Raw genomic sequence first — 19,018 nt, 5'->3', positions numbered from 1 at the left:
GCAACCAGAATTGTAAAAGGAGAACCAGTGGAGAAAAAACTTCTCTCAAAAGTTATTCAAAAAGTGCCCATGCCTTACCTCTCTCATGAAACTCAAAGAATTGTGATCAAACATTTATTTAAATGAGTGAACTGTACTTAATATGAAATACAAAAGTCTGCAGACCCTGTGATTTTAAAAAAATATATTTTATTTATAATTTTTCAGACACTGTGATTGTAGTAAAAACACAAAAATGCTGGAGGAATTTAGCAGGTTATGCAGTATCCATAGGAGGTAAAGATATATAACCAACGTTTCAGGCCTGAGGCCTTCTTCAATATAAATTATATTTATTTTTAACCACATGCATGCATGCATTGTATAAAAGCATCAAACTGAAGCAAATTCAGATCAATTATTCACAAATGTATCAATTTATTTGCTATCAGAAACACAGAAAACCAATTCTCAATGAAAGGGGTAAGGCAGGGAGCCGATTAATTGTGGAGTTCAGCAGTTCTGTTCAGACTGACCACAATCCAGTCTGATCACACACCATTCCCTTCATAGCCACGAATGGCTAATCAAATTTAATTTTGTCAAAGACCTTTGCTGGAGAATTGTTTGCAATTTATTTATCAATAACTGTATTAACACATAAATAGTGATTAATACCACACAAGTAGACTTCACAAACCCCCACTTTGGTGAGAGTCCAGATAACAGTCACTATCTTGGGAAACAAGTCTTATGAGGAAAGATTAGCAGAGATGGGACTTTTCACTTTGGAGCATGGAAGGATGAAAGGAGACTTGATAGATGTTTGCAAGATTATGAGAGGCATAGTTAGGGTGGACAGCCACCACTTGTTTTACAGGACAGGTTCAGCAAACACCAGAGGACATGTGTATAAATTAAGGGAGGGAAGTTTAGGTGAGACATCAGTGGCAAGTTTTTTTTTAAATATACACAGGAAGTAGTGGATGCATGGAATGCCTTGCCAGGGAAGGTGGTGGAAGCTGAAGCTTTGAGGGCATTTAAGAAACTCTTAGACAGACGCATGGATGAAAGGAAAAAAGAGGGTTATGGGGTATGGAGAGTATAGTAGTTTCTTTTAGGTAGGAATACATGAGTCGGCACAACATTAAGGGGTGAACGGCATGTTCTATCTCGGCTGCAGTGTGATGCGAAATCTGAACACACTGCAGCTTCCAGCACATGAACACCAAATGGATGGTCACAATATGCCTGCATATTCCACCCGCTTCACCAAAAAAAACACAGGAGGAGCAAACAGAATAAAGTAATGTTAGAATCATGAGTGATTTTTTAAAAAAAAATCAAATAGTGACAAAAGAATGAATCACTGTGAGATTAGAGATTTTTAAAAATGAGAAACAGATCAGAATGACAGATTGTATATGAACGAAGAGAAGCAGAAAGGCAAGACAGGATAGTGGGAGCAATAGAGTGATAACAGTCAAAAGGGAAGCTGAAGGTTGAGAGATCTGGGCAGTAGGTGCGATCATAAAGCAGCTATTACAAAGCCCAATTCTGTTCTCCAAGATGGATCAATGTGTTGACCTACACCACCAGTCTTCACTAGCACCTTGTCTTTTGTGTCCCTTTTAATAATAAACATAGTAGCTCTGTCGCGGATACATACCCAGAAGCTGAAATGCAGTTCTTAAGCACTCCTCTATTGGATCCTACTGCCTGGCCGTCCCATACAATAGCCCCGTGCACATTCAAATTGCCAATAAAAGGGGTTAGCAATCATTTTTTTTACATCAAGGATCCATGAAGTATGGCACCCATGATGGCAGTGGCCAGGTACAGCAGCCCAGGCATCAAATCTGTGTGATCTGAAGAAGCATCAGACAGACAAAGGGCACTAGAACAGGATAAGATGCCAAGCCTCCTCTCTATCAAGATGGAGAAGGTAAGCGGAGAGAGAACCAAACCAGACACATCATTGCTGGCGATTAACTTCTGGGTACCAGGTAACAGGGCCAGGATTTCCATGGGCTGAGGAGAGTATCTTGGACATCTCAAACTTGAGTTCATTGCTGGAATGGACAGGAGGCCATGCTGTCACTGAGATTATGGGGAGCAGGAAGCCCTGGCATCAGAGGTGATAGGACCAACTGGATAATCCATGTCTCGAAGGGACTCTCTTTTGCTCCTCTCTCGCACATTGAGATGTGCTGGTAATAGTAGCATCTCTGTGTGCCTTTACAGAGTCAACATGGGAAAATAAGTTTTGTGTATTCTGTGTATATGACAATAAATGAGATCTTGTGCCCACTAAGAACTAAATCATCTCAGCACTCACTACACAAAACAATGGACCTCTGTTCCTTCAAGAGCCAAACATGTCACTCTAAACTTCAATGAGATGATCATCAACCTCAATCCTCTTAGCATGTGCATCTACTTATGTTAGTTATTAAATTGACTAAAACAGAGAGCATAAACCACGGATCCCAGCTTCCTGGCCAAGCTGGAATGTAGCCAATTTTAACATTATGACTGCATGTGACTGAGGGGAACCTTCTGCAATGCACCAAAGACCAGGATCTTAAAAGTTTATTTTACTTTCAAAACATTAAATCTTTACAATGGCAACTGACAAAACATTAATTTGCAAAAGTAGAATCAGACAGCCACAAAGCACCTGTTATCCATGAAATTGTCTAAATATTTCACAAAATTACAAAGATAAAATATAAAATCTAAACGGTGGGCAGCACGGTTAGCGTAGAGAATAGATTAATAAGGTGGGCCGTGGGTGTTAAGAATATTTTAATGGGGCGTAGGAATATTTTGGAGAATAATTAAAAAGTTGGTTTGAAAAAATAAACCTGCTATGTTGGTGTGAAAGATGGGACTTGGCAACCCTGTCAATACAACACAATTGTGGTAACTTCCAAGTAAAATCACTTTATCCTTTTTTATTTTCAAAACATGCATTTTTGCCCTTCCGATGTTTCTCCATTGTTTCTCTGTTCTTTCTCTTATTTTTCTCCACAATGAACTATTGTTATCCTTGGTTAACATTATAATTATATTTTTTCTGACCGGTCTTATTATCATCCATTCCAAATTATCTCAACAATCATGTCTCCATCCATACCCCTTTAACTTTTTCAGTTCAGTATTGAGTGAGGCCTGTATCTGTATGTATCTTTGTGCACTAGAAAGTAAAGCACGAAGCTAGCAGTTTTGATGCACTCTGCCAGAAAGAAGTTTCAGAAACCACACAAGTGGTTTTTTTTTTCCATTTTTTTTAGGGTAAATATTCTTTCTTTGATTTGATCATTACTTTTATTACATTTTTCAATTCTAAGACATAATAAAATATTGATTAATCTGTTTCAGGGAGCTTGCGCTGTTGTATATTCAAAATGAGCAAACCAAGCAAGCAAAAGGTTCGTCAATATTCAGTGGAGTTCTTGAAGTTTGGGTTTATACCTGCTGTATACGATGAATGTATACCTTTTTGCCTATTATGCCAACAGACTTTGACAAATGAATCAATTAAAGCGAGCCATCTTGAAGCCTATTTAAGACTAAAACATCCTAACCATGTCAATTTGAAATTGGAATATTTTAAATCACTGAAAGGGAAGTTTGAAAATAGATCAAAATTCACTTCATTATTTGCTGTGCAAACTACAGCTCTGAATCATTCCCTTGAAGCTAGTTATGAAATTTCTCTGCTGATGGCAAAACATGGGAAGAATCATATAACTGGGGAGGAACTGATTAAACCTGCAATATCATTGTTTCTCAAAAAAGTTCTGAAAACAACCCCCACCCCACCCCGGGGACATCACGTGATGCCATAGGATCCTGACTCCCTTGGTAAATTAGTTTAAAAAGTGTTAATTAAATAAGGTTTTAAATTAAACAGTATCTTAAAAATACTTTTAGATCTACTTTACATTAAGAATGTCTCCAAAAAACCGTGTCTGGAGCCCGATGAGAAGAGATTTGAGGCCTATCTTGAGAGCGAAGCATGGAGCTTGCGCTCGGGCTGCCCCCTGATTGAGTGAATCTTTCAAAGAGCCCTCTACAGACATCTCCCACCGTGACAACAGAGAGATGGTGTCAGAGAGGAACCCAGAACTGAACCACACATGCGCAAGAAGTCGCACATGCACAGTACAGGAAAACACAAGGCATTACTGGGCATAGGGCAGCGAAGTATTGAGAACCTTTACCTCATGAACAATTGGGCTCCACAGGAGGATTGGTAGTTGAAAATGAAAAAGAACAACAACAACAGGAAGAGGAGGTAATTGAAGAAACTAAAACTACTTCACAACCTAAAGTAGAAGAATTAACCACATTTATAATGCATTAGTTATAAAGCAATGAAAGGGGAATTGAAAGAAGGATTGAAGATATTGAAGGCTGAAATGAAGGCAAAAAATGAAAGAAGAAATGAAAGGGGAAACGAATGAAGTGTTACATGTTGTGAATAAAATGAAGAGGAGGTTGGAGAAAATTACAATACAGGATGATATCCAATGTGTTGAAGACAAGGTATCAACTGTGGAAAATACGACTACTGGTTTAATTACAGTGAATCAAAAGCTTTTAGAGAAAGTGGATGTACTGGAGAATTTCAGCAGAAGAAATAATATTAAAATAGTTGGCCTTGATGCGATTTGTTTTTTTCCAAAATTGGATTCCTAATGTTTTGAGAGAGCAAAGTTTTGAAAATCCAATTGAAATTGAAAGAGCTCATCAGGCTCTGAGACCAAAATCTCTTCTAAATCAAAGACCACATTCTATATTAATTAAATACCTGCGTTATCAAGACAGAGAGGTTTTAAGTCTTGCTGTGAGAGGGGCGCTGGAACAGCAAGGCCCACTAAAATGGGAAGGAGATTGAATTTTATTCTATTCTGATCTGAGTAAAGATTTATTGAAGAGAAGGAAAGAATTCAATCCAGCCAAGAAAGTTTTTTTTGATAAAAGTTATAAATTTGTACTTCGCTACACTGCGACGTTGAAGATTTTTGTGCTTGGTGACTTCTAACTTTGCTCAAGCCAAAGAATTTGCTCCAAGTCACCACAGAGTGGAGCTCCAAGAAGACATGGTATCTTTGATGGAATTAACTATTTGTTTTATTCCCCATTTCATTATTATTGGAAAAGGGGAAGTTCGCCAGGTAGAAGAAATAATAAGAATTATTCTTTTTTTCTCTTCTTTTTTAATTTCTGAGAATCTATTTTAATTGTGGGTAATTAATTAATTAAACTTTATGTATTAAACATACCAAAGGAGTTGAGAGAAATGGGGAGTGCTGATTCCTGCAGGATTGTGTGTGCTTTTGAGACTTTAGTCACAGTCTGTAAAGTGGAGGGAGGTAGTGTTGTATATTTAAATAATACTTATTGTAAGGGTTTTATTTTATATCAATATAGTTATAATTATGGGAGCATATATCCTTTGTATTTTCTTATGAATTTTTTTCTTCTATTTGGATCGCTGGAGGAGATGCGTACAAGCGCATGAAATATTACTTACTGGAATTAGAGGAGATTTGTGGGGGAGGGGATGGAAGGGGATTTTATCAAGATGAGTAAGGAAATTAAGTTTGTAAATTTTAATGTTAATAGGTTAAACGGACATATAAAAAGGAAGTGTGTTAACATATTAAAAAATAGGAGTTGATGTGGCCTTTCTTCAAGAAACATTTAACTGAAAAAGAACATTTAAAATTAAAAAGGGATTGGGTTGGACATGTAGTGTCTTCTTCGTTTAATTCTAAGGCAAGATTTTGATTAAAAAAAAGAATCTTCTAATTAAAATTCAAAATTTTGTGATAGATCCAGCAGGGAGATATGTAATTGTACTCCGCCAAACATTTTCTGAATTGTGGACTTTAAATTTGTATGCTCCAAGTATAAGAAACATTTCTTAATCTAGCAGAGGCACATGAGAATATTTTAATAGGAGTAGATTTTCATTTCTGTTTAGATCCATTGTTAGATAGATCTACTCGAGTAACGACGAGAACAAAGCACCTAAAGCTACACTGGTTTTGATGAAAGATTTGAACTTTATAGATGTATGAAGGAGGATTCAACCAAGAGAGAAAGATTATTCATTTTATTTGAGTATGATTCCTATTTTAGAATTGATTTATTTTTGATTTTGCCACAGATTCTTAAAGCTGATTATAAGGCAAGGACTTTATCTGATCATTCCCCTTTGTTAATAATGATGGAAAAGCCTGAAAAGGAACAGATGATTTATAGATGGAGATTGAATTCTTTATTATTGAAAAGAAAATATTGTTGTGAGTTTATTTGAACACAAATTTGGCCATTTTGTAATACAAATTTGAACTCGGTAAATGATAAGCTTATTATATGGGATGTTTTAAAAGCATATTTGAAGTCAAATTATAAGTTTTACTTCTAAAATTAAAAAGGAGTAATGAGAGAAATTGATCAATTAGCGAACAGTTTTGGAAAAGAATTTTCAAAAATGGACAATTAATTAATATAAAACTTCAGTATAATACATTGCAAACTTATAGAACTGAGAAAGCAATTATAAGAACAAAACAAAGATAATACAAATTGGGTGAGAGATCACATAAAGTATTAGCTGGCAATTAAAGACAGAACAGACCTTGAGAATAATCAATTTAAAAAGGATACTAACGTAGTCATTTACAAGCTTCAGGAAATAAATGAATCATTCAAAAATTTTTATTTGAAATGATATAGTTCGGAATCTTTAAAAGACAAAAGTAAAACAGTTATTTATCACAGATAATGCGACCTAGACTAAGTTTGAAAGAACAGATTGAACTGAATGCTCCTTTTACTTAGGCAAAGGTGAGGGAAGACATAGGTTCATTACACAGTAATAAATCTCCAGAAGAAGATGGATTTCCACCTGAATTTTATAATGTAATGATTTTGTGACGGATTGCGCCACTTAGTTCTTAAACCATTGTTCGGAGATCAGGCTCTTGTGGGAAGGGAGCTGGAACACCAACGAGTCGGACATCAGCACATGACATCATCAAGAAGAGATGAAAGAGAAGCTGGGTGGCAGCTATTTTGGGTGATGACAACTTCTGAACTGAACTGTCAATTTATTAAATTTAATGTTTGTACCGAATTGTTAAACAATTAAATTTATTGTTTGTACAGCTCACAAATGACTACAATTTATTAATTCCAATATTTATGCAAGTATTTGATCAGGTTTGGGAAACCCATACTCTCCCAGAATCATTTTCAATGGCAATAATTACAGCGATTCCTAAAAAGGATAGAGTATAGCGGACCGCGCCTTAGGCCAAAACTGGAAAGGATAATTGAACGCAGCAACTGGCACAACCTTACACAGGCTGAGATGTCTGTTTCAATAGGCTGCCAGTGGAATGATGAAACTGGCCAATCACCACTGGAGGATCCCAGGGGTCCCAATTGAGGCCTGGATGCTGGAACTGACCAATCGGAGGCCGGCCCACTCAAGCCATGCCCCAGTGATGATGTGGCCGAGCTCACTATAAAAGGCAGAGCTGCCCCTGAATATCCTCGTGTCGAATATACTCTACCACAGTGCGTGTCTTCTTTCTTCCGCGAGTCTTGAGCTGCAGTCCAGGAGCTATAACCGTGAGCTATAACCTGGCTGTAGCAGTAGCAATCCAGCTACAGTGGTAACCCCCAATCGGTCCCAACAGCATTTTGGACCCGACAATGGAGCAACAACCAGAGATCAACGCTGTAACGATGAAGCTGCCCAGCTTCTGGACCGTGTAACCACAGGTGTGGTTCCAGCAAGCCAAGGTGCAGTTTGCCATTCAAAGGATCTCCGAGGACAAGCACTACTGCTACGTGGTCAGCTCCCTTGACCAGGACATGGCAGCACGGATTACTGATTTTCTCCAGCAACCCCCGGAACAAGGATGGTATGTGGCTATCAAAGTGTTACTAACCCACTCTTTCAGGCTCTCAAAGCGGGAGCGCACTGCCCGTCTGCTGCAGTTCGGTGGTTTGGGGGGCCTCATTTGCCTTCATGAGCGACATGCTCACTCTCTATGATGGGCGCACCTCCTGTCCAATGTTCCAGCAAATTTCCTGGAGAGGCTGCCCGAGGACAACTGGCTGCTCATTGCGGAGGGTTTCGAGGACCCAGGAAGGAGGCCACCCGAGCAGACGTACTATGGGCAGTGAAGACGGATGCCTGCACTTTGATTCACCAGGTGGCAACACCACATCAACACCGACCGGCCATCCAACCCTACTGGAGAGCTGTACTGTTATTATCATCATCGTTGGGTCTCTGATGCCCAGCGACGCCACTCCCCCTTTGCATTCCAGGGATACGCCCAGGCTGACCATCATTAATGGCTGCGACAAGCAGCCAACTGCAAAGCCTCCTATATATCTAGAATTCGCCATCAGGCTTCTTAGTGGACACTGGGGCACAATAGAGAGTCACCCCCCCCCACCCCACCAGCCACAAGACTTGCTGCGGCAAAATGAGCCGAGATCTCCGGGTGGCAAACAGCTCCAGTATCCAGACTTTCAGCACCTATTCCTTGTTCAGCGCAGGGAACACCAGCCTCCTATCCAAAAATCTTACAAAGGGCCATACCATCTCATAAGAAACAACGGCTCCACCTGTGTTCTGGACATTATGGGCAGAGAGGAAAGTTTTATCATCGACCAGTTGAAACCGGCCTACTTAGACTCTGACCAGCCCATCATCCATCCGACCCTACGGCGCAGGTGGGGTGGGGGGGAGTCGTGTGGCCCATGCCTTAGGCCAACACCGGAAAAGGCCGTCAAACATGGCAACTGGCAAGACCTCGTAATGGCTGAGACGCCTGTTTCCATAGGCTGCTGGTGGAATGGTGAAAATGGCAATCACCACCGGCGGATCACAGGGGGCCTAATTGGGGCCCGGATGCTGGAACCGATCAATTGGTGACTGACCTGCTCAAGCCACGTCCTGGTGGTGATGCGGCTGAGCTCATTATAAATGAGCTGCCCCCGAATAAACTCAGTGTCAAATACACTCTACCAGTGCGCGTGTCTTCTTTCTTCTGTGAGTCTTGAACTACAGTCCAGGAGCTATAACCTGGCTGTAGCAGTACCGACCCCGCTACAAGAGATCCTTTAAGACTTTCATCTTATAAACCTATTTCATTATTAAATGCTGATTATAAAATTGTTGTGAAAACGTTTGCAATAGATTGACTAGATTGCTGTCTAAATTAATAAATATAGATCAAACTGGCTCTGTAAAAAAAAAGAGACAGTCGTCGGAGAATGTAGCGAGATTACATAGTATAATTCATTTAGCACAAAAAAAGAGCTGATTTGATGATGCAGTGGCTTTAGATGCAGAAAAGCATTTGATAGTGGAGTGGGATTTTTTTTGTTCAAGGTGTTGTAAAAATTTAGATTTGGATCGAATTTTGTAAATTGGATTAGGGCATTGTATAGTAATTCGAAAGCTAAAGTAGTGACTAGTTGACAAATAGCTGCACCGTTTCAATTAGCTAGATCAAAGATTCCCTTTATCTCTAGCTCTGTTTATTTTAGCTATAGAACCTCTTGCTCAAACGATTCGGAGTAATTTGGAAATTAACGGTTTCAGAATAGGTCAAGAACATAAAATTAGTTTATTTGCAGATGATGTTTTAATGTACTTGACTGAGTCTGAGACATCTTGACAAAAATTATATATTAATTTGGAAGAATATGAAAAAGTTTCAGGATATAAAAGAAAATGGGATAAAAGTGAAATTACGCCATTAACAGAAGGTGATTATACTCAATGTCAAAGAAATACTCAGTTTAAATGCCTAAAAGTGGGTATTAAATATTTAGTTATTCATATGGATAAATTTGAAAAATGTATATAAATTGTATTATTTATCATTACTTAAAAAGATTGAGAAAGATTTTTTAAAATTGATTAATTTACCTATAACTTTGGTGGGAAGGATTAACTATTAAGATGAATATATTCCCAAGAATACAATATCTTTTCCAAACATTACATATTTTAAAACATTTTTAAAAATTCAAGAATTGAATAAATATGTAAAGAAATTCCTCTGGAAAGATAAAATGTCAAGAGTTTCAATTCATATTAGCTAAGAGAAGCTAATATGAATTGGGAGGCCTACAGCTTCATAATTTTAAAATTATCGAGCGGCTCAAGAGATTTCTTGCTTCTTTTTTCGAAAGGGAAAAATCGGCATGGGTTAAAATAGAATTGAATATAAGAGAGAGAGAAAAGCAGAAGAATTTATATGCAAATGAGAAACAAAATTAATGGCTGATGATAAAGATGCATTATTATTGAAACATTTGATTAAAATCTGGAATAAATTATGAAATTGGTGAGGATATATAATGCCTAAAATGCCTTTGATTCAAAATCCTCATATCTTTTTTCAAAGGATAATCAATTTTTGAATAGTTGGTTTTGTAAGGGGATTTCAAATGTTGAAGATTGTTATGAAAGGGGTCAATTAATGTCACTTGAGCAACTGAGAAATAAATAAACTTAAATTTGTAATAATGTTCTTTCTATGCCTCTAGATCTGCAAGATTCTCCTCTGAATTGTATTGAAGAACTTGTGTGTGTGTGTGTGTGTGTGTGTGTGTGTGTGTGTGTGTGTGTGTGTGTGTGTGTGTGTGTGTGTGTGTGAGATGACATCTCTCTGCGGAATTCTGACATTTTCTTTCTTTTTTTTCTACATTTATATAGTTATAGTATTCCTTTTATATTACCTATTTGAGGGAGGGGGGTTTGGAAGAGATGGGTTTTGGAGTGGGGGTGAATACCGTCATATATGTAACAATTTTATTTGTCTCTTTTGGAACCTCTATTAATTCTGATTACTGCATATATGGAGAAATTTTTAAATAAAATATATATAAAAAAAACACCCCTACATCTACAGCCAAGACAAGGCCTCTTAGGATCTTGTATTTTTGAAACAGGTCACTCTTTATTCTTCCAAATTGCAAGGAATTCAGGCCAAAAATATTTACCCTCTCTTGGTAGAGCAATCCTCTTATCGCAAGAATTAACCTCAGGAATCTTCTTTGGACTGCCTCGAATATCACTAATTTTTTTAAAAAAAGGGGACTGAAACTGTATGCAGTTTTCTTGGTGAGGCTTCAATTGCACCAAAACCTATTCCTTTGCAATGAAGATCCAAATATGGTTTGTTACCTGAACAATTGTTTGGATCTGCCTGCTGACTTTGTGATTCAAGCACTCAATCACCTTGCAAACTTTTCCATTGAAGTAACAATCCACCTTCTGATTTCTCTGACCGAAGCATGTGACCTCACACTTTTACCAGTCATTTGCCCACTCACTCAATCAATATCCCATAACAGAGTAACAGGATCCTCATCACAAGCCCTTCCACCAGTTTTTGTCCTATCAGCAAAATATAGAAACCTTGCACACAGTGTCCTCCTCCGGCTATGTAAACAGTGAACAATTGCGGGCCAAGAACTTATTCCACTGGTTACCCCTTGCCAATCTGAAATGACCCATTTATTCCAACTCTGTTTTCTATTCTAATAGTAGCTGCTAAACCAACTCCTGCCTTTTTCCCATCTATTTTTGAACAAAGGAGTCACAATGTTTGTTGGATGACTGTGAGCATGTTTAATATTAAATCCCTAAATTTGCTGTTTGACATTGAAAAGGAAAGGATGCGCTCTTAATTTGTCACAACATCCCTCACCTGTGTGAGCAACACAAACTGTGCAAACTGCCACGGAAGTAGAAAGAGGGTATTCGCAATACAAAATGCAGCCAAGGTCTTCTTCTCCACAGAGACACTTCTGTTGACAAAAAAACAGAAATATTAAACATTTTCATCTGATCAAACATGCATGAACATAAGACATTCTCAAGCAACAAACCGAGGTTAGTACCTTAGTATGTGGGTTAAAAGCAGCATCTGCAGAATTAGGAAAGGATAGGAGAAGCTCTCACGGAGAGGAGGGGTCCACATGACTCTCGTGCACTAAAATGAAAGCACAGCTGCTCAATATACTCATTGTTGGTAAATTAAATCCAATACATTCATTCCTCAGGCCTTGCCCTTCCATCAAACTATCAGCTGGATCCCACAGATGGGAACAGTAACATTTCCATTGCCCTCCCTTTCCCACCCAGGTATTCTACCAGTGAAACTCTGCTGTAGGTCCAGTTGACATTATTTAGATGCAGAAAAGCATTCGATAGACTGGAGTGGGATTTTTTTTTTGTTCAAGGTGTTGGAAAAATTTAGATTTGGATTGAATGTTGTAAATTGGATTAGGGCACTGTATAGTAATTCTAAAGCTAAAGTAGTGACTAGTTGACAAATATCTGCACCATTTCAATTAGCTAGATCAATTAGACAAAGATTCCCTTTATCTCTAGCTCTGTTTATTTTAGCTATAGAACCTCTTGCTCAAACGATTCGGAGTAATTTGGAAATTAAAGGTTTAAGGATAGGTCAAGAACATAAAATTAGTTCTTAATTAGTGGATAATTTAATTTCAATTAGCTAGATCACTCTACAGTGGAAAGGTGCTGAGTGAAAACATTATTGAAAGGCCATAAATATGTTATGGGCAGACATGCCAGTGTTTATAAGGACAGGATTAAATCAAGTAAAACTCACTGCCACTGGTTTGTATGTTACATATCATTTATTCATAACATGTTTCTTGCTAATTTTCTCCTTTCCCTATCCCTAACCCTAATGGCCATACCTAAAGACACTTAAAGAGAACAGCATCAGGAAATGGTGTCAAGAGAGATCCATGCACCTTCACAATGAATATAGCATCCTCCTTCAATTTCAGGGTAAAGAAGAACTCTTGGCCCCATTTCAATGAACACTGGGCAATGCTGACTCAGCTCTAGAATGCACCAAAAAAATGTTGGGATCTGCTGGCTGCCCACATTCTCAACCAATAGCCAGATTCTGATCTGAGCACTACACCAGCCATCTACTGCAGGTTGAAGAGGTGAGGAGGGTTGGCATCACTTCCCAATCATTGAACTAGTTTTATAATCCTGGTTATTTAGTACAGATAAAATGGCATCACCATGGAGTACTTGTTGGCATGCACACACCCCAGGTAAACCCAGCCTAACATTCTCCTATTGCTAAGTATCCCTATGTTCACAAGATAAATTTATAGAATGCTCAGAATATATTTCACATTACATTAATGTATAATTATGGGAACTGTTACCGGTATATTAAAAATATCAAATCCAGCAAATTATTACGTTTAATGATGAATTCGTTTTGCTCAAGGAAAAATTAAAATTTCTAATTCCACAAATGTGGCTGGCAATGGAATACAGAAAAATTTGCCTGGTTCCTTAATAGTTCAACATTCACAATTACTCACATAATGAAGCAGAGTAGGCTCACTTCTCTAAACATTTCCCCAAGTAGTTTCAAGAGAGGGGTGGGGGCATGGGCACAAAAAAAACTTGTCACCATTTTACATGTTGTCGTTACCAAATTGATTGAAGAGCAGAATTTATCTTTTGCTCTATCTCGTGGATAAGTGATTTATAAAATTACAATTAAAAGTCACCTCTTTCAGATGTTCAATATTAATTAGTACATTTCAAGCGCTTAATCCACACTGAGCTATCAGCATTTGAGAAGGTGTGGTTGTGTTGATTACTCTTGGACTAGAAAGGTCATTATAGCTAGAAATCCAAACTACAGCCCTTGGTGCAATCATACACTGCCTAATTTTCACAAAAATAAAATAATGTTTCAACTATTAAAATGTAGATTATATTAACAGTTTTAATTGAAATTTTAGTGATGCATTTGAAATCAATCATTTAGTACAAATTTAAGAAAATGGCATGGCAAGCGTAGCAGTTAGTGCAACACTATTACAATGCCAACGTCCTGAGCTTGAATTTGGCACTGTCCATAAGAAGTGTGTACATTCTCCATATTTGTGTGGGTTTCCTCTGGGTTCTCTGGTTTTCACCCACCCTTCAAAAACATACAGGGGTTGTAGGTTAATTAGGGTATTTTGGGGTATGGACTTGTGGGCTGGAAGGCCTGGTACCACGATGTATGTCTAAATTAATTTGATATCAGCCTTTAAAGCAATTTAAAAGTGAAGGCTCTTGTCACTCCATAGTTGAATTTAAGTTTGCTCCATCTCGACAGTCTTTAAGACACTTAAAAATTCTTTGGTACTAATAACATTTACCTTCAGCATTTCAAGCTAAGTCCTAGTTTGAAATTTAATTATGAATTTGAGGCTTCAATGATGTTACAGTGGATGAGGCAGGCAAAGATGGTGGAAATAGAGGAATGTGGGGATGACGCTGGTAAGGAAATGGACTGAAACACCTTTGAAGCTTCACCATCCTCAAATTCAATTTCATACACAATTCTCCAATAATAAAGCAGCTCCTGAGCTGAACAAACTAGGATTTCTGAGATTTGAGATTCCATTTACTATTATGTACACAAGAATACAAAGTTTTTTTTTGTCCTGTTTAAAAAGCCTGTAGAATGAATGGCTAAGTACAGGAAATCTGAAGTTTACAGTGAAATTTTAAAAAATGCAAACAAGTTCTGTGTAAGTAACTACCACACTTACCTCACCATGATTAAAAAAAAAGCAAGCCACAGTGATCACTCCACCAAACCTGCTCCCACTGGAAAAGAATGGTACACTGTTACAATCTCATTTCTCCACTTGGACCACTTTGAAATTTTCAGTAAAGTTTCATGGTTTGATAGCCCTTAATACTGTTAATACAGAGCCACCTTCTCTTTAACAAGGTGCAAACCACCTATGTTAAATATGAGCAACCAAAAATCTGCTGGAGGAACTCAAAAGGTTGAGCAGCATCACTGGGAGAAATAGTTCAGCCAGTGTTTTGGGTCAGAACCCTTGCTCGAGTTTTGATGGACTCCTGGCTCCAAATGTCGACCACTCTTTTTCTCGTCCTGACATTTCAGGCCAGGACTCCATCAAAACTCGAGCAAAAGTTTTGACCCAAAGCACTGCCTGTACTTTTTATCCCACTGATGCTGCTTGACCCACTGCATTCCTCCAATTGGTTGGGTTTTTTTTGCTCCAGATACCAGCATCTGCAATCTCTCATTTGTCCCCGGTGATGCACAAGATGCTGATTACCTTAAGCTAAAAGTAAAACATGAAAATATGTAAACACAGTGGTTAAAATAAAAACAAAGCTGGAGAAACTCAGCAGGTCAAATAGTGACCTTTATATAGCAAAAGTAAAAATACATATCAATGTTTCAGGCTTGAGCCCTTCATCAAGGTATGGAAAATTGTCAGCAGGCATCTGAATAAAAGAGTTGGGGTGTGGTTGTAAAGGCAGGAAGTAATAGGTGGAGAAGGGAGAGACAGGACAGCAGCAAGCAAAGAGAGGATGGATGGTTGAGTGAATAGAGAGGGAAGGGGGGGTTGAGAGCTGGAAGGGGGAAGGTAAGGTGGGAGGAGGGGAGAGGAGAGCAGGTTGGCAGAAACCGGAAACGTCAACGTTAATGCCATCTGTCTAGAGAATGCCCAGTTTCATCTCACCTTGACCATTTTTTCTCACCTGATCCAAACCCTCCTCATCTACATCCATGATACCTTATATGCCCTTCATCTCATCAATGATTTCAGATTCCCCAAACTAGATCGCCTCATCTCCATGACGGCTCTCCAATCCCTTTACACTTCCATCCCCCAAAAGGTCTTAAAGCACCACTTCTTTCTGAATTAGAGGCCCGACCAGTCACCCTCTACCACCACCCTCCTCCACCTGGCAGAACTTATCCCCACTCTAAACAACTTCTCTTTTAACTCATCTCAATTCCTCCAAATCAGTCATGGGTACCGCATGGGCCCTAGCTATGTTGGCTTTGTGGAGCAATCCATGCTGCAAGCCTACACAGGCAAGACGCCTCAACTCTTCCTCCGTTATATTGATGATTACATCGGGGCTGCCTCATCCACCCACGATGAGCTTATCAACTTCCTTCATTTCGCACGCAAATTCCGTCCCGATCTCACTCACATGGTCTTTCTCCGATAACATGCTCCCCTTCTGGATCTCTCTGTCTCCATCTCAGAAGACAAGCTTTCCACTGACATACACTACAAACTCACCAACTCCCACAACTATCTCGATTACACATCCTTACACTTGCAAGGATTCTATTCCCTTCTCTCAATTTCTCAGTCTCTGCTGCATCTGTTCCCAAGATTTAAGGTCTTCCAGTCCAGATCTTCTGAAATGTCTGCCTTCTTCCACAAATGTGGCTTCCCCTCCATCACCGTTAACTCAGCCCTCTCCTGCATCTCCTCCATTTCCCGTTCATCTGCCCTGGCCCCTTCTGCCCCCAGACGTAACAAACACAGAATCCCCTCCTACCCCATCAGCCTCCACATCCAAGACGTTATCCTCTGAAATTCCAGCAATTATAACAGGGTACCACTACCAGACACATTTTCCCCTCTCCTCCCCTCTTGCCTTCTATAAGGACCGCTCCCTTGTGCAGTCATCTCTCCCCACCAATTCCCCCCCCCCACCTTTGTCTGTGGCCACAGGAGGTGCCCCACTTGCACTGACACCTCCTCTCTCACCATAATCCTTCCAAGTGAAGCACCACTTCACTTGTGTATCTGCAGGATTGATTTAGTGCATCCGGTGGTCCCTTGAGACCTTCTCTAATTCAGACAGCTGGGCACAGTCGAGGCGATTGCTTTGCTGAACACCTTCGCTCTGTCTGCACCAGTGACAGAGACCTGCCAGTACCCTACCATTTCAGTTCTGTGTCGCACTCCCATCTTCACATGTCTGTCCATACCCTTCTGTACTATCCCATTAAAACCACCCATAAATTAAAGGTACAACACCTGATTTTCTGTCTGGGCACTCTCCAGCCAGATGGCATTAACATTGGCTTTTCCAGTTTTTGTTAACCTTCTCTCTTCTCTCTCCCCCTTTCTCCTTCCAGCTTTCCTCCCCTCTTCCCTCTCTTTCACCCAACCAAACCTCCTCTCCTTGATTGCTGCTGTCCCCTCCCTCCCTTCTCCACCTATTACCTCCTGCCTTTGCAACCATGCCTTCCCCCTACTCCTTTATTCAGACACCTGCCGATATTTTTAGATACTTTGATAAAGGGCTCAAGTCCAAAACATCGGTTATGTATTTTATATAAAGAATACTGTTTGACCTGCTGAGTTTCTCCAGCATTGACTTTTTTATGCTGCTTAAGATCACTCCTATCTGTGCCTTTGTTCCAACCATTACTGACTCGATAGCCAATCTATGCACATTGAGAAGCAAGAACGACAAGAATATTCTGCTTCGGTAAAGTTAGCAATGGTGAGGACAATGGGAGGGCAATCTATTTCTTTAAGTAGTCCCTGGGAATGCTGAATATCTACCTTGTAGGAGCAGATGAATTGGAGCACTGATAGCAGCAGGGTAACTGCTCATTCACACAAGTGTGGTACAAGACTGGGAATCAAGATATAATTGGGTTGCAGCACGAATTAATTAGGACACATGAGAACTAGTTCCCAAGCACTAGATGCAAACAAATAAAACTCTGGAAGAAAATATATTCAGGTATTTGGAAACCTGGTTCTTTCATCTTGATTACCTTATAAAGCCATTATGTACAATACAATTTAATTTAAGATTGGCAAAAAGGAGAGAAGCCATTAGACACTATCCAGGAGCTGTTAAAGTCAACTTCTTTAGAAACCAAAAATCCAGAATACTCTCATAAACCCTGGAGTTTAGTTTTAACCAATCCTGTATGGACTCTAAGGAACAAGGAGGCTGGACTTTTTCAATTGTTCCATTCCATGAAGTTCCTCTTCCTGAAGTCAGGTCTAAACTTTCAAAACAAATATAGGAAGAGGTGAAGCTGAGCACCAGATATAGAAGATCAATGAATACAACAGGGATGGACAAAGGTCACTATTTGGAATTTAGACATACAGCATAGTATCAGGCCCATTCAGCCCATGAGCCTGTGCCGCTCAATTACATCCAACCTCAGTACTTTTTTTAACAGTGGGAGGAAACCAAAGCACCCAGAGGAAATCCACGCAGACATGGGAAGGATATTGGCGACCGCCTCACTGGCTGAGATCTGTAATTTAAAAGGAACTCCTGCCTGGCCTGAGGTGGTTGGGGGGGAGGCGTGACAGTTCTGTTCAACAGCTTGCTTTGCTGTATCAAAACCAGCCAGTTGCTCTGGTCCCCATAAGAATGTGGCTTTCTTATGGGAGACCCTATAGGATGGTTTAAAGAGCATGGTTTGGTGGGGTATATATGCTGCCCCCAATAACTTAGAGGCTCATGAAGCTCTGGGTGCCTGTTTTATTTGATGGGATGGCAAAATTCAATCCTTCATTCTTGGCAGACTATTTGGGCCGAGCACCATTGTATCCCCAGAAACAAGACTTTCTGGCTGGGGCACTGCACCTTTTCCTAAGGATCACTTATAATTTTGCTTGCACCTTTACAGAGACAATAAACTAACAAGATAGTTTGTCATGCATCATGCAAAAAAGTTTCAGCAAAAGGACAACTGTTGCTATAGAAACTTTATCACTGGACATTCTATCTTACCAAGCTTTTGGAATGGATTTTTTTAAAAATTGAACCCTTGGCTGCAGTATTTACTATGCATAATGTTCAGCAAAACAGAACATACTATTTATATATACCTAACCACAGAATGTGGATGCAAAGTTACAGTTTGTAAGTTGACCTGCATTGATCAGACCATGATAGGAATATATATTTTGTTTCACAATGACAGCATCACCCCAGAACTCCCTTTAACAGAAAAACACCTCATGGGGTTGGAGCTGTGGAAGCCTTTATTTAAAAACACTAAACTGGCTAACTTTCTGTCCTGACTCCTCCTGGCTATTGTTGCAGGGATCCAACACCTGCACTTGGGGCACCCATTGAAAGAGAACACAA

At 39.4% G+C, this 19,018-nt stretch overlaps 1 protein-coding gene across 2 annotated transcripts in view; it reads right to left on the bottom strand.

Moving 5' to 3' along the window:
• dpy19l1l (dpy-19-like 1, like (H. sapiens)) overlaps positions 1–19,018 on the bottom strand; it is a 110,054-nt gene that overhangs the window by 50,564 nt on the left and 40,472 nt on the right. For both annotated transcript variants that reach the window (XM_069921029.1, XM_069921028.1), the window contains exons 7-9: positions 14,650–14,707; positions 11,941–12,032; positions 11,748–11,847 (exon numbers count right to left, since the gene is read on the bottom strand). In XM_069921029.1, coding sequence (XP_069777130.1) covers positions 11,748–11,847; positions 11,941–12,032; positions 14,650–14,707 — 250 coding nt within the window. The remainder of the gene's footprint in view (positions 1–11,747; positions 11,848–11,940; positions 12,033–14,649; positions 14,708–19,018) is intronic.

Source organism: Narcine bancroftii, chromosome 2, assembly GCF_036971445.1.
Source record: "Narcine bancroftii isolate sNarBan1 chromosome 2, sNarBan1.hap1, whole genome shotgun sequence".
Classification (NCBI taxonomy): domain Eukaryota; kingdom Metazoa; phylum Chordata; class Chondrichthyes; order Torpediniformes; family Narcinidae; genus Narcine; species Narcine bancroftii.
Note: the sequence above shows the minus strand (reverse complement) of the source record. Positions and strands in the feature narration are given on the sequence as shown.